The sequence below is a fragment of the Seriola aureovittata genome, chromosome 6 (assembly GCF_021018895.1).
Source record: "Seriola aureovittata isolate HTS-2021-v1 ecotype China chromosome 6, ASM2101889v1, whole genome shotgun sequence".
In the NCBI taxonomy this organism is placed as follows: Eukaryota; Metazoa; Chordata; class Actinopteri; order Carangiformes; family Carangidae; genus Seriola; species Seriola aureovittata.
The window spans coordinates 10,638,298-10,654,353 of record NC_079369.1 but is presented as its reverse complement, the minus strand read 5'-3'; the positions used below and the strand labels follow the sequence as shown (position 1 = coordinate 10,654,353).

General features: G+C 44.5%; 1 protein-coding gene across 1 annotated transcript; it reads left to right on the top strand.

Moving 5' to 3' along the window:
* Nucleotides 1-7,853: 7,853 nt before the first annotated feature.
* s1pr3a (sphingosine-1-phosphate receptor 3a) lies at nt 7,854-11,512 on the top strand. Its single transcript, XM_056379576.1, has 2 exons — nt 7,854-8,149; nt 9,008-11,512. Exon 2 carries the CDS (start codon nt 9,125-9,127, stop codon nt 10,334-10,336), a length of 1,212 nt encoding a protein of 403 aa, XP_056235551.1. The 5' UTR covers nt 7,854-8,149; nt 9,008-9,124; the 3' UTR covers nt 10,337-11,512.
* The last annotated feature ends 4,544 nt before the right edge of the window (nt 11,513-16,056 follow it).

The following is a 16,056-nucleotide window of genomic DNA, read 5'->3' as shown; positions in this document are numbered from 1 at the left end:
CATGAGCCTGCCGGACGCTGACCGAGGTAGGCTGGCCAGCTTATTACAGTCCTACAGTGATGTTTTCTCCACGGGGCCAACCGACCTCGGCCGCACTGGCCTCGTGCAACATGACATCCTGACCACCCCTGGGCCACCGGTGAAACAGCAGCCCCGCAGGATGGCCAGAGACAAACAGATTGCTGCAGACCAACAAGTGCAGGGGAGCCTGGAGGCGGGCGTAGCTCGGCCCAGCAACAGCAGCTGGGCCGCACCAATTGTGATGGTGCGAAAGAAAGACCAGAGCCCACGTCTGTGCGTGGACTACAGACCCCTGAATGAGCGGACTATTAAAGACGCCTATCCCCTGCCCCGAATCCAGGACACGTTGGACACCCTGTCCACCGCCAAGTACTTCAGTACACTGGATTTGACATCAGGATACTGGCAGGTGGAAATGACGCCCAGGGCCCGCAAAGCTGCTGCTTTCTGCACTCGGAAGGGACTTTTTGAGTGGAATGTGATGCCTTTCGGACTCTGTAACGCACCGGCCACATTCCAGCGGCTTATGGACCGCGTCCTGGTCGGACTACAGTGGGAGACATGTCTGGTGTATCTTGATGACATCATAGTCCTGGGGCGTGACATCACCCAAATGCTGGAGCGGCTCGTTCAGGTGTTCACCAGGCTGCGTGGAGCCAACCTGAAGCTGAAACCATCCAAATGCTGTTTGTTTCGGGAGCAAGTTTCCTACCTGGGGCATGTTGTCTCAGCCAGAGGTATTGCTACTGACCCTGAGAAGGTGCTAAAGGTGGTTGAGTGGCCAGCTCCCCAGAACATCTCAGAAGTGCGCCAGTTTGTCGGCTTGGCGTCCTACTACCGGCGTTTCGTCGAAGATTTTGCCACAGTGGCAAAACCACTCCACGAACTCACTAAAAAGTATGCACGCTTTAACTGGACAGCCGAGTGCCAGGAGGCATTTGAAGAACTGAAAGTCCGGCTCACATCAGCACCTGTACTCGCCTACCCTCTCGACAGTGGCGAATTCTTCCTGGACACTGACGCTAGCGATTGGGGAATCGGAGCAGTCCTCTCCCAAATGCAAGGGGGCGAGGAGAGAGTGCTGTCTTATGGGAGTAGGAGACTGTCCCCTACAGAGCAAAACTACTGCACTACCAGACGGGAGCTCCTGGCAGTAGTGGAGTTCACTTCCCACTTCAGGCAGTACCTGCTCGGGAGGTCGTTCACAGTCCGAACTGACCACAGCAGTCTGCGCTGGTTAACCAAGTTAAGGGAGCCAGAGGGACAACTTGCTCGCTGGTTGGAGAAACTAGCAGAGTATGACTTCCAGGTCCTCCACAGGCCAGGGAAGTTTCACCAAAATGCAGACGCTTTGTCCAGGAGACCGTGCAGGAGCTCATGTCCTTGCACAGTTTCTGAGCCCGACTCCAGCAGCAATGACCGTCAGCACAAAGGAGTACAGTGTAACCTGACAGACTGCCTAGCAGAGGGGGGCCCCCTCACAACTTCCCCAGAGCAAAACCTAGTGGGGGTAGTTGATGCCCTCAGCGACAACTGTTATGACCACTCTCTCTCTCACCCAAGCATCAGCCGGGTGACCGAGTCACCCCAGCTTGACCTGTTTAAGGGCTGGACCCGAGAACAACTGAAAGCAGCACAAACAGCTGACCCAGACATAGCACCTGTGTGCGGGTGGCTTGAGGAAGGGGGGAGTGAGCCGACATGGACCGATGTGGCACCTCACAGCCCTGCCACCAAAGCTTACTGGGCGCAGAGAAAACGGCTATATCAGAGAGATGGGGTCGTGCTGAGGAAGTTCTACTGCGGCGAGGGAAAAGTGTTCTACCCACAAATCCTGCTGCCACACCCATATCGCACATCTGTAATGGCACAGATGCATGAAGGGCCAGTGGGTGGCCACTTTGGAGCAGAAAAGACCCTCTCCCGCCTTAAGACCAGGTACTTTTGGTACGATATGAAAAATGACGTCACACTGTGGTGCCGTACCTGCATCAGCTGTGCCGCAAAGGCTCGCCCCAAGAAGACACCACGGGCGGCCATGGGCACTGTTAAAGTTGGCGGCCCTATGGAACGCATCGCAGTCGACCTAATGGGTCCTTTAAATGAGACTGAGAGGCACAACCGCTATATAGTGGTGGTGCAGGACTATTTCAGTAAGTGGGTGGAAGCTTATCCAGTCCCCGATGAGCAAGCAATAACAGTGGCTGAAAAGATCACGTCGGAGTGGGTGTGTAGACATGGAGCCCCACACTCTCTGCACAGCGACCAGGGCACAAACTTTGAGTCAGCTGTGTTCCAAGGGATGTGCACACTGCTGGGAATTGAAAAGACACGAACCACTCCATTTCACCCTCAGTCCGACGGCCAGGTGGAGCGCTTTAACGCCACCCTGCAGAAGATCTTAGCCACTACTGCAGAGAGATGCCACTGGGACTGGGATATAATGATTCCCTATGCACTTATGGCCTATAGAGCAACCAAGCACAGCTCCACAGGACTCTCACCCAACATGATGCTCTATGGACGGGAAACTACTGAGCCAGTCGACTTGGTAGCTGGTACGTCACCTGACAACGTCCCTGTCAGTTCCCCTCCACACTATGTCATGCAGCTCAGAGAACGACTGGAGCTTTCTCATCAGCTGGCACGAGAAGCTCTAGGGAGGTCTGCTGAGCGTGCCAAACGACAGTATGACAAAAACATCCATCAAGTCCACTACCAAGTGGGAGACGCAGTATGGCACCTGATAAAGGGCACCAAGAGAGTGAAAGACAAGGTGCGGAAGTTCTTGCCGTCCTATGAGGGCCCCTATTTCATTGTAGGCCAGCTGGACGACTTGGTCTACAGAATCCAGAAGGGCCAGAGAACAAAAGCCAAAGTGGTCCATCATGACAAACTGAAGCCTTATCATTCTAGGACACCCCTAGATAATAGCTGGGTCCCTCAAAGTGCAGAGGAGTGGGCACCAGTGGAGGTCCCCTCTCCAACGCATGACAGCTCCAACGACGCAGACATCGGTCCCCTCAACCTGTGGGACACTGAGACCGAGGCTACTGCAGGGGAGGCTCTCCACTCCACACGGCCAGTTCCACCGAGTCACGGACAGTCTCCTGAGGACTTAACATTGCCACAACGGGACGAGGCCAGGGCGCAGGATCCTGGTGGGGCACGTGTTCAATGCCTCCCCCCAGCCTCCAGTCCATGTCAGAGACCCCGGAGGGTCTGCAAGGTTCCAGACCGGCTTGGTAACTGGATTAGTCACGGACTGTTACTACGAACTTAAGAGACTTTGAGTTAGTTAGTGGTGAGATCGTTGTTCCAGGAGAGGGCAAGAATGCGCCCTGATCTCACCGGGAGCAACGGTAGTCTACCCGGAGCTCCCTAGTAAAAAAAAAAAAAAAAAAAGTTCAATTGTGTTAATTTTGTAAGAAAAGAGTTCCAGAACTGTATTTTTATAAGTTGCACTTTATGGCGAGATTTGCTAAGCACTGTTCATGTTTATGGCACCTTAGAATGCATAGGCCTTGTTTAAGTGTGAATGTGACATGTTAAAACTCAGTAATAGACACTGTGGCTGCACTTTATTCAGTTAGCGCACTGTGAGATTTTATAGCTCTAGAGAGAAAGAACCCCCTTTTACTCAGGTATAATTGTGTGAACATTTTGTTACCATTATGCAGGGAGGACATGCAGTAGGCTTAAGAGACATTTTATGAACATTATCTCCTTCATTTCCAGTTACCTTCCACTGGGGAAGGATCCATTCAAGGACTGTGGGAAATGTGGGTTGTTGGAAATGTTCAGTGGTAAAATGTTGTTTCCTTCGCTAATGTATGTAACTGTGCTGGAGTGATGTTAAGGGTTTAATCATCATCCAGAGTGGGGGTAGTGTTGCAAGCCAAGCCTGCTCCTTTAAGAAGGTGGCTTTGTGGGTAATATGCGTGTGTGACGTATACAAAAACAAAGCGATAGTACGAGAGAGTGAGACGCAACCACAGTGAACGGATGTATGCCGACTGAGAAAATACTGTTATTACTGCTAGACAATATAGAGTCCAGTGTATCACTGAAAGGATATGCATAACGCCTACTGTACCGTTGGAATAAAGTGCCCCGTTCTTCAATGCAGAGTTGGTCCGGACTCTTTGTAAAGCTTGTTACCAGCCAACGAGCCAGGCTAAGCTAAGTGAGTTAGCATATACCAGTGGCCGTCTTACTACGGTTCGAGGCCGGAGACTGGTGGAAGGTAACAACAGGGACTGCGAGAGAGAATGAGAGAGATAGAATAAAAGAAAACTGTCTGTTCTGCTGCTTCTTAGCCTCATGATCTTTTTTTTTTTTTTTTGTCTCTTTCCATCTCCCCCTCTTTTTATCAACATTTGTTTTGCTGTCGGTCTCTGTTAGCCGGTACTGTCATCCATCACAGACTCAATTTCTGGCCTGTCCTATGCTATTTTTGCCTATTTGATCCAGCAACAGCAAAGAAAGCAAAAACAAAAACAGAAGAGATGGAAAGTTGGAAAAGCGAGCCGGCATCAGCAGACAAGAAAGAAAACAAAGTATCCCTCTCGAGGCAGAGTAATAACTTTAAAAGGTCTTTTGTTCCGCTTGTGTTTTCTTATATCATAAGAACTTTTATGTCCTCAATAACCACCATAGCTAGCAATCTGTCAGAATTCATGGTTACCTACGATACCAGTCTGAAGGTTCATGATCTTCCTGAGGGAATGAAGTTTTCCAGTTGCATAGATACTATAGATGTTAAAATTTCATTCCATTTATTTCTGACCATTTTTAAGACCCCCTTTGATGGAAATGAAGTTTTTACCCTGTTAACGTGTCTGTATGGTGTTTTTTTTTTTAAATATAATACAAGACATATCATGAGCGAAAAAAGCAGTCAACTATATGACTGAATATTTCCATCTTGGAACTGCACTGCAGAAATGACTGTGAGAGTGAGAGTTTGCATTAGCACAACCACTAATACTGTGTCAGCCACTTCCAGCCACAAGCTATTCGCCAAATGCTCGTCGCCAAATTTTGGTGCATGACAAACTCCTCGTGTTAAATAAAATATTAATCATAGCCGAGTATTTTCACATAGTTTAAAACAAGTCTGGAGGGGAACTTCTTGTACATATTTGCATAAAAGCTGAGACTGAAAGTTAGTTCTTGACTTTAGAAACACTTCAGTCATAACACTCTCATCACAATGCAATTTCCATGACAACTGCGCTACTCCATCAACCGAAGATTGTTTGATCCAATGAAAAGCTTTGTCTTCCTTTGTTCTTTATGATGCCATGTTGATGTATTATGTCGTATGCAGTTGTGGAAGAAGTATTCAGATCGATTATCCTTTATCTAAGTAAGAGTAGCAATCCCATAATGTAAAAATGCTCCATTACGAATAAAAGTCCTGCAGTGAAGGGAAGGAAGTATTATTATCAGAATGTACTTCAGGTGTGGAAAGTAAAAGTACTCTTAATCCAGAAAAATGACCCCTGACAGTATTACCTCAAAATTGTACTTTTGTAATAGTAATTAATACTTAATCAAATTCCACCACTGGTTGTATCTACTACAAAATACCAACAGCAAATTAACAGAGAACCCACCATTCACCTACAACTGACCTCCTTAATTCAAGCCTCATTTCTCTCCTCAGCATTTTTCCCACATGAAACTTTGCGTCAACCATCCTGTAGCGGCTTTGCTCTGCCTCCTGTCTGATAAACTCTCTCCCAGCCTCTCTCTCTCTGTCTCTCGCTCTATCTCTCTCTTGCTTTTTCACTCTCCCAGGCTGAATGTGAAACCATGGTACTTGAAGTCAGTGACCGGCATGTGGGAAAACTGCCATAAAATGCATATAAACAGTCAATGTAAACAGTCAATGAGACACAACAGCGCCTGTTCCTACGCAGTACCATTCAGTGGTTGGAATAATGGCTTTTGGGTTATTTGATGGGAATATTTGTTCTGTTTTTTTTTTTTTGTGCGTGTTTGTTTTTTTTTAAACACAAAGCACGGCCAGCAGCAGAGAGGGACAGGGTGATGTTGGTGTGTGGGGTGGATTAGCAGGGTTGAAGAGTGGGTGTTAGCGGGTCAGACATAGTCCTCAGCATGACCCACAACTTCCACATCCAGCTGTGGTTTCCCCTCTTGTGTTGCTGTCATCAGGCAGTTGGCTCCTGAAGCCAGATTGCTACACACCGGGACACAGCATGGAATGCGATGACAAGTTTTGTATTTGCAGTAATATCTGACACAGCATTCCTCACGGTTCCACCAACATCCTGCTTTTCTTCCATCATGAACCTGCATGGTGCATAATTGCAGTCTTTCTTTTTTTGGGCCACTGAGTAGTCGATGAGTACTTATTGTAGCTCGGACGCATTGATGGTAAAGTGGTTCAAGGCGTGAGAACTTTCCTGCAATGACTAAAACATCACTTTTGCAGACTGATCCACATGATGATGACCTAATGACCTGGCCTGTACTTTGTAAGTGGACATATTACTCCCTGGGCCACAGACGAAACCCCTTCATAACTATAAAATATATTTTTTCCCCAGAATAACACCAGAAGAAGTGCATAAAAGGAGAAGCAAAGTGTGACTCTTCCCTTCCCATCCATTCCACTTGGCTCCAACGAGAGAGGTCTGACCTATCTCACACTGTGAAGGAGCAAAGGGACTTTTATTTGAACATGAAAAACAGTGACTCATCAAGTCACAGATATAAAAGGGGTTGCAACTTCTTGGCCTCTTGGTGGAGGAGATGAATTCCGCAGGCAAGACAAATAAACAAAATGTGTCCTTTCATGAACCTGTGATCAACTTTGGATATGACTGAATCTGAATTTTGCTTTCCGTGCTCTGAGAAAATGGACTGAAACGATAGGTTCGGTTGAGAATCCTTCATTATTTTCAACCCCGAAAACAAGCACCTGTAATATATCTAAAAAAATCTAAATGAAGATATTGAGTTGACAGTGGGAACCAGTGCCAACCAGTGCCAACAAGATCAAAACATTAGGTCTGAAAGGCTATTTGAGAATGACACAACTCCACAGAGCACAAAAGGCCCTTCGGGCAATAAACTGTAACATGTGTTGGGACAAGTTAACTGCAGCAATTTTATGAGACATTGGAGCAGATAAATTAAGTGTTTCTCTGACACAGTCAACTGCTCTCCGTCCGTAGAGGACAAAAACAAAACTCTTTGATTTACACTTGGTGAAAATCAACCAAAATCAATCAAACTCACCCTGACTGCTAACTCCACCAAGGAGGTTATGTTTTCACCTGCGTCTGTCTGTCTGTCTGTCTGTTTGTTTGCTTATTTGTTAGTTTTTCAGTAGGATTATGCGAAAAGTACTGAACCGATTTGCAACAAACTTGTTGGAAGGATGGGGAATGGTGCAGATCTGGATTATTCATTATGAATTTGAATTTATTTCTCTGAAGTCTGGTGTATGTTATTTGACATTGGCCTTGACAGAGCTCTGTGTTTGTTTGTTTGTTTTCTTGTTTGTTTGTTTCTCAGCAAAAAAGTACTGAACTAATTTAGCTACACTAAACCTGGTGGAGGAAAGGGGCATGGGTCAGACAAGAAGCCATTCAATTAAAGGGGTGGATCCGGGAATTTTTCAATCATTGCCAGATAGGACATTTTCTGAATTTCTCAGGAAATGTATAAGGCTAATGTATTGATCTTGATGTAAAAACCCAGACATATTTATGGTGTTGAGACCTATGCCTGATCTTCTGGAATAATGAAACACGTGACTCTGACCTCTCTCCTCGGTACAAACCTAAATGTAGGGGTAGCCCGGGGAAAGATCCCGCCCCAACATCGGGAGGGGTGAGAGCGGGTACAGTTGGAGAGGACAGAGGAGACGACACGGGAGGAAAAGTTGAGTGGATATTTGAGGAAGAAACTTCTACACGGGCGAGGACAACATATGGAGATTTGACTACACATCGAATATATTCCATTATCGGCGATCACATATTTTCTCACCAGGAAATCTTCACGCAGGAGAGAAAAAAAACAAACAAAACAAAACTTAAACTCCATCACACCGCCGGGATGTTTAGATGAAGGCAATCACTCCAAAAAGGTAAGGCAAGTCACTGTAGTTGTGGTGACGAGCAACAGACACACTGTGCAGAGACAGACACTTGATTTTTACTGCAGGTCTTACGTCTTTCCAAACGAATATTCCATTTAACTGTGTTCATCTGCTCCAAAACAGAGAGCTGCTTAGACCTCGCATCTCGTTTCAACTTATATTGTGTATAAATGTTGCTAAACATTGTTTTATTTTGACAGAGGGGAATTTATATTCTCTACAGTGTGAATGGGTTAGTCATGCACATATTTGGCCTTATTACTGAGAAAAACCTGTTTGCCTAACCTCAGAATTACATTACAATGATTAATTTGGAACCTTTTCGAATATAGACCTTTGTGTGTGAGTCACAGTGCTTTCACTAGAAATTCATTTAAATAAGAAGGCTAAGACAGGAGTTTTGAACAATAAGAAAACAAGAAGTTGTAATGTCCAAATTTACTATTTATTATTGTTTTTTTCCTTTTATTAGTCTGTTTTATATTGTTTTATATGTAATGTATATATTCTAAATGCTGCTGCTATCTTGGCTACTTGGGTACATGAGATTTTTCATCTCAGTGATGCACAGGGTCAAATATATAACTTTTACACAGTATTTATTTTCAATTGCTTTTAATTTACTAGAACCCAAAAATAAAGTTTAGAAAAAAAGTTGTTAAAGGCAACTGGACTTGGTTGCAGATACTTGAAGACCTGGTCCATGAGGTTTCTTCAGTCCTGAACTGAACAAGTCCAGTTGCCTTTTCGTGGATAATCATGACCTAGAGGTATGGAGTGAGGGATTTTTTCTTACAAAACTTATCCACAATGCTTGTGTGACATCTGAGTGTTTTTGATTGGCAGGTCCTTGAAGAGGCTGTAAAATGACCACCCTAACCCTGCCAGGCTGAGCGGCCTGACCTCCCTCTGCTGTGACCAGTGCTACGGCTCCCTCTGCTGTGTAATTGAGGAAGGGCACGAATGGCAGGCAGCATGGGGAACATATTCGAGGATGGGATGAACCGTGTCATCGTCAACCACTACAACCACTCGGGGAAGTGGGATCGGCCTCGCAGCGGTGGGGCCTGTAAGATGGCTGTGCTGCTCTTCATCTGCGTGCTGATTGTCCTGGAGAACGTTACAGTCCTGCTCGCTCTGTGGAGGAACAAGCGCTTCCACAGCCGCATGTATTTCCTCATTGGAAACCTGGCGCTTTCAGACCTGCTGGCTGGTGTGGCCTATGTAGTAAACATCTTTACATCTGGACGTAACACCTTCTTCCTGACACCGGTGCAGTGGCTCGCCAGAGAAGGGAGCATGTTTGTGGCCCTCAGTGCCTCCACGTTCAGCCTTCTGGCCATTGGTATTGAGAGGCATATGACTATGGTGCGTCTGCGTCCATGTGAGACCGCAGGTCGAGGGAGACTCCTAGGACTGCTGGCAGCCTGCTGGTTTGTGTCAGTTCTGCTCAGCGCCCTGCCCAGCCTGGGGTGGAACTGCCTGAACAATCTGACCTCCTGCTCTACAGTGCTGCCGCTCTATGCTAAGAGTTATGTGGCCTTCTGCATCAGTGTGTTCAGTGCCCTGTTGGTGGCCATCATCATCCTCTACATCAGGATCTACCGCCTGGTGACCTCTAGTGGCCGCAGGGTGAGCAGCCGGCCTTCAGAGCGCTCACTGGCCCTGCTGCGGACAGTGGTTATTGTTCTTGGAGTGTTTGTCATGTGCTGGGCCCCCCTCTTCCTCTTGCTGCTGCTGGATGTAGGTTGTAGCCCGGATAAGTGCCCTGTGCTCTACCAGGTGGACTGGTTCATCGCCCTGGCTGTGCTCAACTCTGCCCTCAATCCTCTGATTTACACTCTCTCCAGCAGGGAGATGAGGGCTGCCTTCTTCCGGCTGCTGTGCTGCTGTCAGACCAGCATGGAGCCCACTGGGACTCCTATGGCAGGCAACCCCCACCTGGGCACAATCATCCCCACAGCGGAGAACAGCAAGACCAGTTTGGGTGGAGGAGGGGGCGGTGGGGCTGGCAAGTCCACGCTGAATAAAGGGAAGGTTCCCACACCAATGAACTCTGAAAACAAACATGGAGATCCCTCTGCCACTGCTGTGCCCCACCCTTCTGGGCCTGCAGACCTGCTGTCAGCTGTGCTGGTGAAGGCAGGGGCTCTGCCACCCCTCAGCAAGTTCTGAGTGGAAGCACCTTAATGAGGCCTTACAGTCACAAAGAAGAAGAACTGACATAGTCCTGCTATCAGCCACTTTTTGTTTATGCACTATGGCCAGTCTTACATGGATATGAATAGCAAGAATATTCAGTTTGAACCAAATAAATCCAGATTGTAGATGAGAGTACAATCAACTTTATCACTTAAAACCACTATTTACAACAACTTAACAATATTCACAACACCAGAAGGACTGACTTATTGAATTTTGTTTTACACAATGATTAAATTTAACATTTGTAATCTATGAAAAATAATAGGCCATCGTCTTGGATATGGACTAAACCAAGCTCCAAAATAGGTCTTGGCTTAATCTGTCTGTGAAATTAGTCCTAGTAATATTTCAAATAATAACAGAGTATAATTAACTTTATTAGTGTTGGGTCTGTTAATATGTTTATGTCATTTTGTCTTTATATGCCTAAAAAAATCAAATTGGGGCACTTTTTTGCATGGTTTTCATGCAAGTACTCTTAAAACACAGTTTGACTTGGTAAATATTTATTTTCTATGAAAACATTTGGCATCTTTACACTACAAACTATGTTTTTGCTTTATGTGCATAAAAAAAGATCATGGTACTAGGACTTTATCATTCATTTTGTTATGATTTGAGCTGCATTATAAGAAAGCTTATTTGTCCGACTAGCGGCCTCATGAGGCTGTGATGCTCATTACACATCAGCAAACAGAACCAATGGACGGACGGATGACAATGCTACTATTAGATTCCTACCACCAGTGGGCAAGAACATCCACTTAGTCCTGATGGCGTTGCTACAGGAAAAGCAATGTTTTTACATAAATCACTAGGGTTCAAGTTTTATTACAATGGGCATTTTTGCTCATTTCAGGCCCAGCTCTACATTACCACACTTGGTTTGTCTTTCATCACTCTAAGCTCTTTTGTGTCAGCATCAGCTGCACTGCGAGCTGAATTAGCGTGGCTGATAACTACACTCATGGACATTTTTGCTTCTCATCAGCACATCTAGAAACCACTCGCGTCAACTAACCACTAATGAATAGGAGTGTTGGATGTGAATAATTTAAGGTAGACTGTAAATGACGATTCTGCCTGGGGTGATGTAGTGCCTGATACTATTATATAGCAAATAAAATCCTATTCCCTTTTATGAGATTTACACGTGTCATGTTGTTATATTAAATCAGTGGTTCGCCTCCTTTTAGCACCCCTCCTCTCATCCAAATGCCTGGATGTCTCTGTTGATGTCAAGGAACATATAAGAAACCCAGTGATCATGTGACTGGGAGATTTTTGCTCATATCAACCTGTTGTAGTCAAGGTTCACATGAAAGCTGAAGCCATACATATATTAAATGTAGAAAATGCTCTGATTTGTCAGTTAAGCATTTGCTATTCAGACAGGAGAAGAGAAATGTCATCTGACTTAACCCGTTGCACTCATTTAATGTCCTAATGGGAAGCTGATTGATGCTCTCTTATTCCCATTCACAGACAGACCCGGGTCAGACAGTGATGAATAATGCAATGAAATTCTTGATATTTATTTAAACGCTGGGGTTTTCAGTTGGGTGAGGTCAGGTAGGTATTAGTCACGAATCTCACTTTGAAGAGCTTCCTCTCATTGTGACCAACATTGTTTGAATTCCCTGGAACTCTACTAACTAATTACATGACCAAACGGTTTGGCTGAGGTTTTGTTACGTTCCGTTTAAATTGTCTTTGATTTAAACAGTGTGTGTGTGTGTGTGTATGAGGATTTTTACATCACACACATTAATTGTGAAAAGGGTTTGGTTAATTAATTCTGAAAGCTGAGCTGAGAGCAGATTAATTCGGAGAGCAAACAGAAGTAGATATAAGTTTTTTTTATCTAGATGCTGATAACTGAAGACATTCAATTCACGTGTTTTGGTACCAAAAACCTGCTGCAGTGAACGTTACTTTAAACTGAACCGATAGATTGGGCTGATAAAGTTTGCTCTTCATACCACATTGCACAGCAAAGACCAGACAGGAGCTGACAGACTGGCATTTCATACTCACCTCAGCTAAAGGATGTGTCTCTGCCCTGCACCTCCATTTCCTGATGAAAAAAGACAGCAAGAACGAAATACCAGCCAAGCAATTCCAGCTTAAAGGTCACTGACTGCTTTCTGTCAGAAATGTTTGAACGCTCGCTTTCCTGAATTAGCCGGGGATGATCGTGACCTTGCGCCATGTGGAACATTAGAAAATGCCAGAACGTTGAGTTGTGTGGTTATTTGTAGTCACTGAATCCTCTGCTTCCTGCTCACTTTTCCTCTCCCTCCTCACCACTATCAATATCCCGATTCAAAGCCTCATCAGATTTAGTTTGATTAAAAGGTTTTTTGTTCTGTCAAAATTTGATTGTAATAAAGTAGAGTTGCAACGAAAACACAGAGGTATTGTTGCAGATTCAAGCTTTCATTTTGAGATGCAAGAGGTGTCAGGAACAGCTGATAAAAAGCAGGTGTGACAGCTGATTGCTCATTTGCATCAATCAGAAAATTGGGTTCATTTCTTGGAAATAAATTATTTTTCTGGATCTCCTGAAAAAGATCATAAGAAACTGCATTTGAAAAACCTTCCAGTAAGAGCAAGATGGACTTTAGTCCTAAAGTATGGATTCATCTATTTACTGGAAACATTGTAGAGCAAATCCTAAAATCCTCAAATTAAAAAGAATCTAACCAAAGACTTAACACGTGAAAAAAAAAAAAAAAATTGTTGGAGATTTGTGAACATTATTAAAAAAGCATGAATAATTAACCAAAGTTAATATTGTGACATCCTGTTTCTTCAAGAAGCATTTTTAATCAGCATGATGTTTACATGATGTTTAGAGCTCTGGGTGATGGATATGTGTTGATGTTCTCGCAATCTTAGTCACTGCACAGTGTTTATTAGCTGTTGCCTCTTACTGTTACTGATGATGGTTTATAGTAAAACTGGCAGCTTGAAACAGCAACAATGTCTCCGTTCTTTTTTGCAGTAACTCTAACTCCACTCTAAATTCAGCTTCACAGCCAAAAACAAACAACAAATTGTTTTAAATTACAGTCATAAAGAGGGGCAAATAATTAAGTCACACAATGAAGATAAGGCTGAAAGACTCACTCCTACATTTCACCATCTTTGCCTTCCATCTGTCTAGTTGAAGAAAAAAAAAAAAAACCCCAGCTGAGACATGTTCAGTAAAATTGATAAATTAATTTTCATTCAAATCTTCTTTGTGTCCTCAAATTCCAGCGATGACAAATTCTATCTCTCCAAACACCTGAAATAAACACTATTTAATGGCTGCATGTGCTATCTGGGTCAAACACCTTAATAAATCATGTTAGCTAAATAGCCGTCACCAGTCTTCTTTGAGGATTTAGACATGGTGGATTTGTGTCATTCTCTATGCACAATGCCTATTTGCATATGACTAATGTGAACACGACAGAGGACAAGAGAATCACACCACCCCCTGTCATCGTGATCCTGGCTTTAGACTGCAGCGTGGTGAGGAAATATCCATGTATGTGTGTGTGTGTGTGTGTGTGTGTGTGTGTGTGTGTGTGTGTGTGTGTGTGTGCATTTGCATGTGTCACGGTTTTTGTGCAGTACAGACGTGTATGTGCTGTGTGTGTGCTGTGTGTGTGTGTGTGTGTGTGTTTGAGAGAAAGAACAAAGACTCCATCTGGTCCGAGCCGCTCACTGTGCCAGTATGAAACACTTCTGTCATTCTCAAGTCCCTTTTTGAAGCAGCTCGGAGGTGGAGTGGGGCCGGGAGGAGAGCGGCGAGGGGTCCCATTTGAGGTGGCTGCTCACGCAGGGAGCCCCCCAGCTGAAGCCAGCCTCTCCTCTATGGCTCAGTTGTACCGCTCTCACCAGAGACGACACGCGCATTCATCTGATGTGTGATGACTCCCCTCCACTGCCTACACCTCCACAGCTCTCCGATTCAATACAGTGCAATTACATGTGGAACAAAGAGAGTGAAGACTCAGGCAGACTTTGGTGATAAGCTCCCCGGGATCAGAGGGCTTTAACCAGGGAGCAGCTGGGAAGAAGCTGGGAGAGCTGAGGCAAAGGTCACTTGGTAGGAGGATATCTGAAGGAGCTGGCTGGGATTTGGATTGGTGAATACTTTTCCCAGCATCCCTTTCTACACCCCATTGCCATTAATTTTCCCGTCTGGTGGATATCAAGCAGACTCCATTTGAGATAGCGCAGTAATACTGGAGAGAAAATAGAATATTTTGATCTGGCAAATATGTCATTTTCATCCCCATTCTCTTTCTCCTGAGGAGACAACAAAAACATCCTTCCTGGGATATCTATCATATGAGAGTGCTTTATACTGCAACCAGCATTTATTTTCATGATTGATTTATATCCGTATTCTTTTTTGTTATTTGATTTCTCTCTAAAATGTCAGAAAATATTGAAAAATGGTCACTCCAATTTTCCAGAACCCAAGGTGATGTCTCTAAATTGTTTTGTTGTTGTTTTTTGTCTAGCTCACATCCCATCACAAAGACGTTCAGTTTACAATGGTATGAACAGAAAAAGCAGCAAATCGTCACATTTGAGAAGCTAGAACCTGCAACTGTGTCATTTTTGCTCGATGAATGACTTCAATGATTGATCTATTGTCCAAAATTGTCACTTAATCTTCTCTCAATTGAACAACTGATTCATTGACTATTCGTTTCAGTAACTAGTCTGTGTAACTGCTTCAAAATGATCCCGGATATCTACATTTAGATCAAAATCAGATTTAAGTTTGCTTTTCTCTTGAGAACAGGAAAAGCATTTGTGCAATCGACCATCACGGCAGTGCTTGACTACGGAGATGTTGTCCTCTCACGCTGCTCATTCCACTTTAAAACAACTTGATGCATCTCTTTTTCAGTGCCCTGTGGTAAATTACAGGATGTAATTATTGCACTCATCACTGTGAACTATATGAAAATGGAACCTGATCCTCACTAATAACAAAAAGGGAAATACACACTTAATTTGTTTCGTATAATTGTCTCCTACTAAAGCTCCATCTGAGCAGATGCCAGGACTGGCTGACTCTTCGTGCCTCAGGATACTGAACTTGGGGAGACTGCCTTTCAGTACTTTGCACCATATAAATGAAATGAACTTCAAAAGGACATCAAAACCTGAGAGCACCATCTGATTGGAACATTTTAGAGATGTCTGTGAATGTTTCTGATGCTGCCTGTATGCACTTGGCTGTGTTTTGTTGCGTCTCTTAATTCTATTCTATTTTTTCTGCTGTACTGAAGTTTCTATAGCAAAAGAGCTCTTGATCTTAGTGAGATCAAATTTATATTTATATATTATGAGTCTCTGCAACCAGATCTTTGAGTGCCATCTAATCATAACAGATAGGTGGCAGAAGTGGATAAGTAATCTGTTCTGAATTCTACCCTACAATTACCCCACTCTCCCCGAAATCCCCCAAAACAGCAGCTGCTTCGTTTCCAAACCTTCTCCGATTGCAGTTGCCCGGCAGAGCCTGACGGCATGCACACACCTGCTCACACTGACCTCCAATCTATCTCTTCCACGCCTGCCTGCTACAACTGTAGGGATTAACATGTCTGGGATAGGGGATAAGAGCGAGGGAGGACGCCAGCCTCTTAGTCTGACATGTGTGTCTCGTCCCTCAC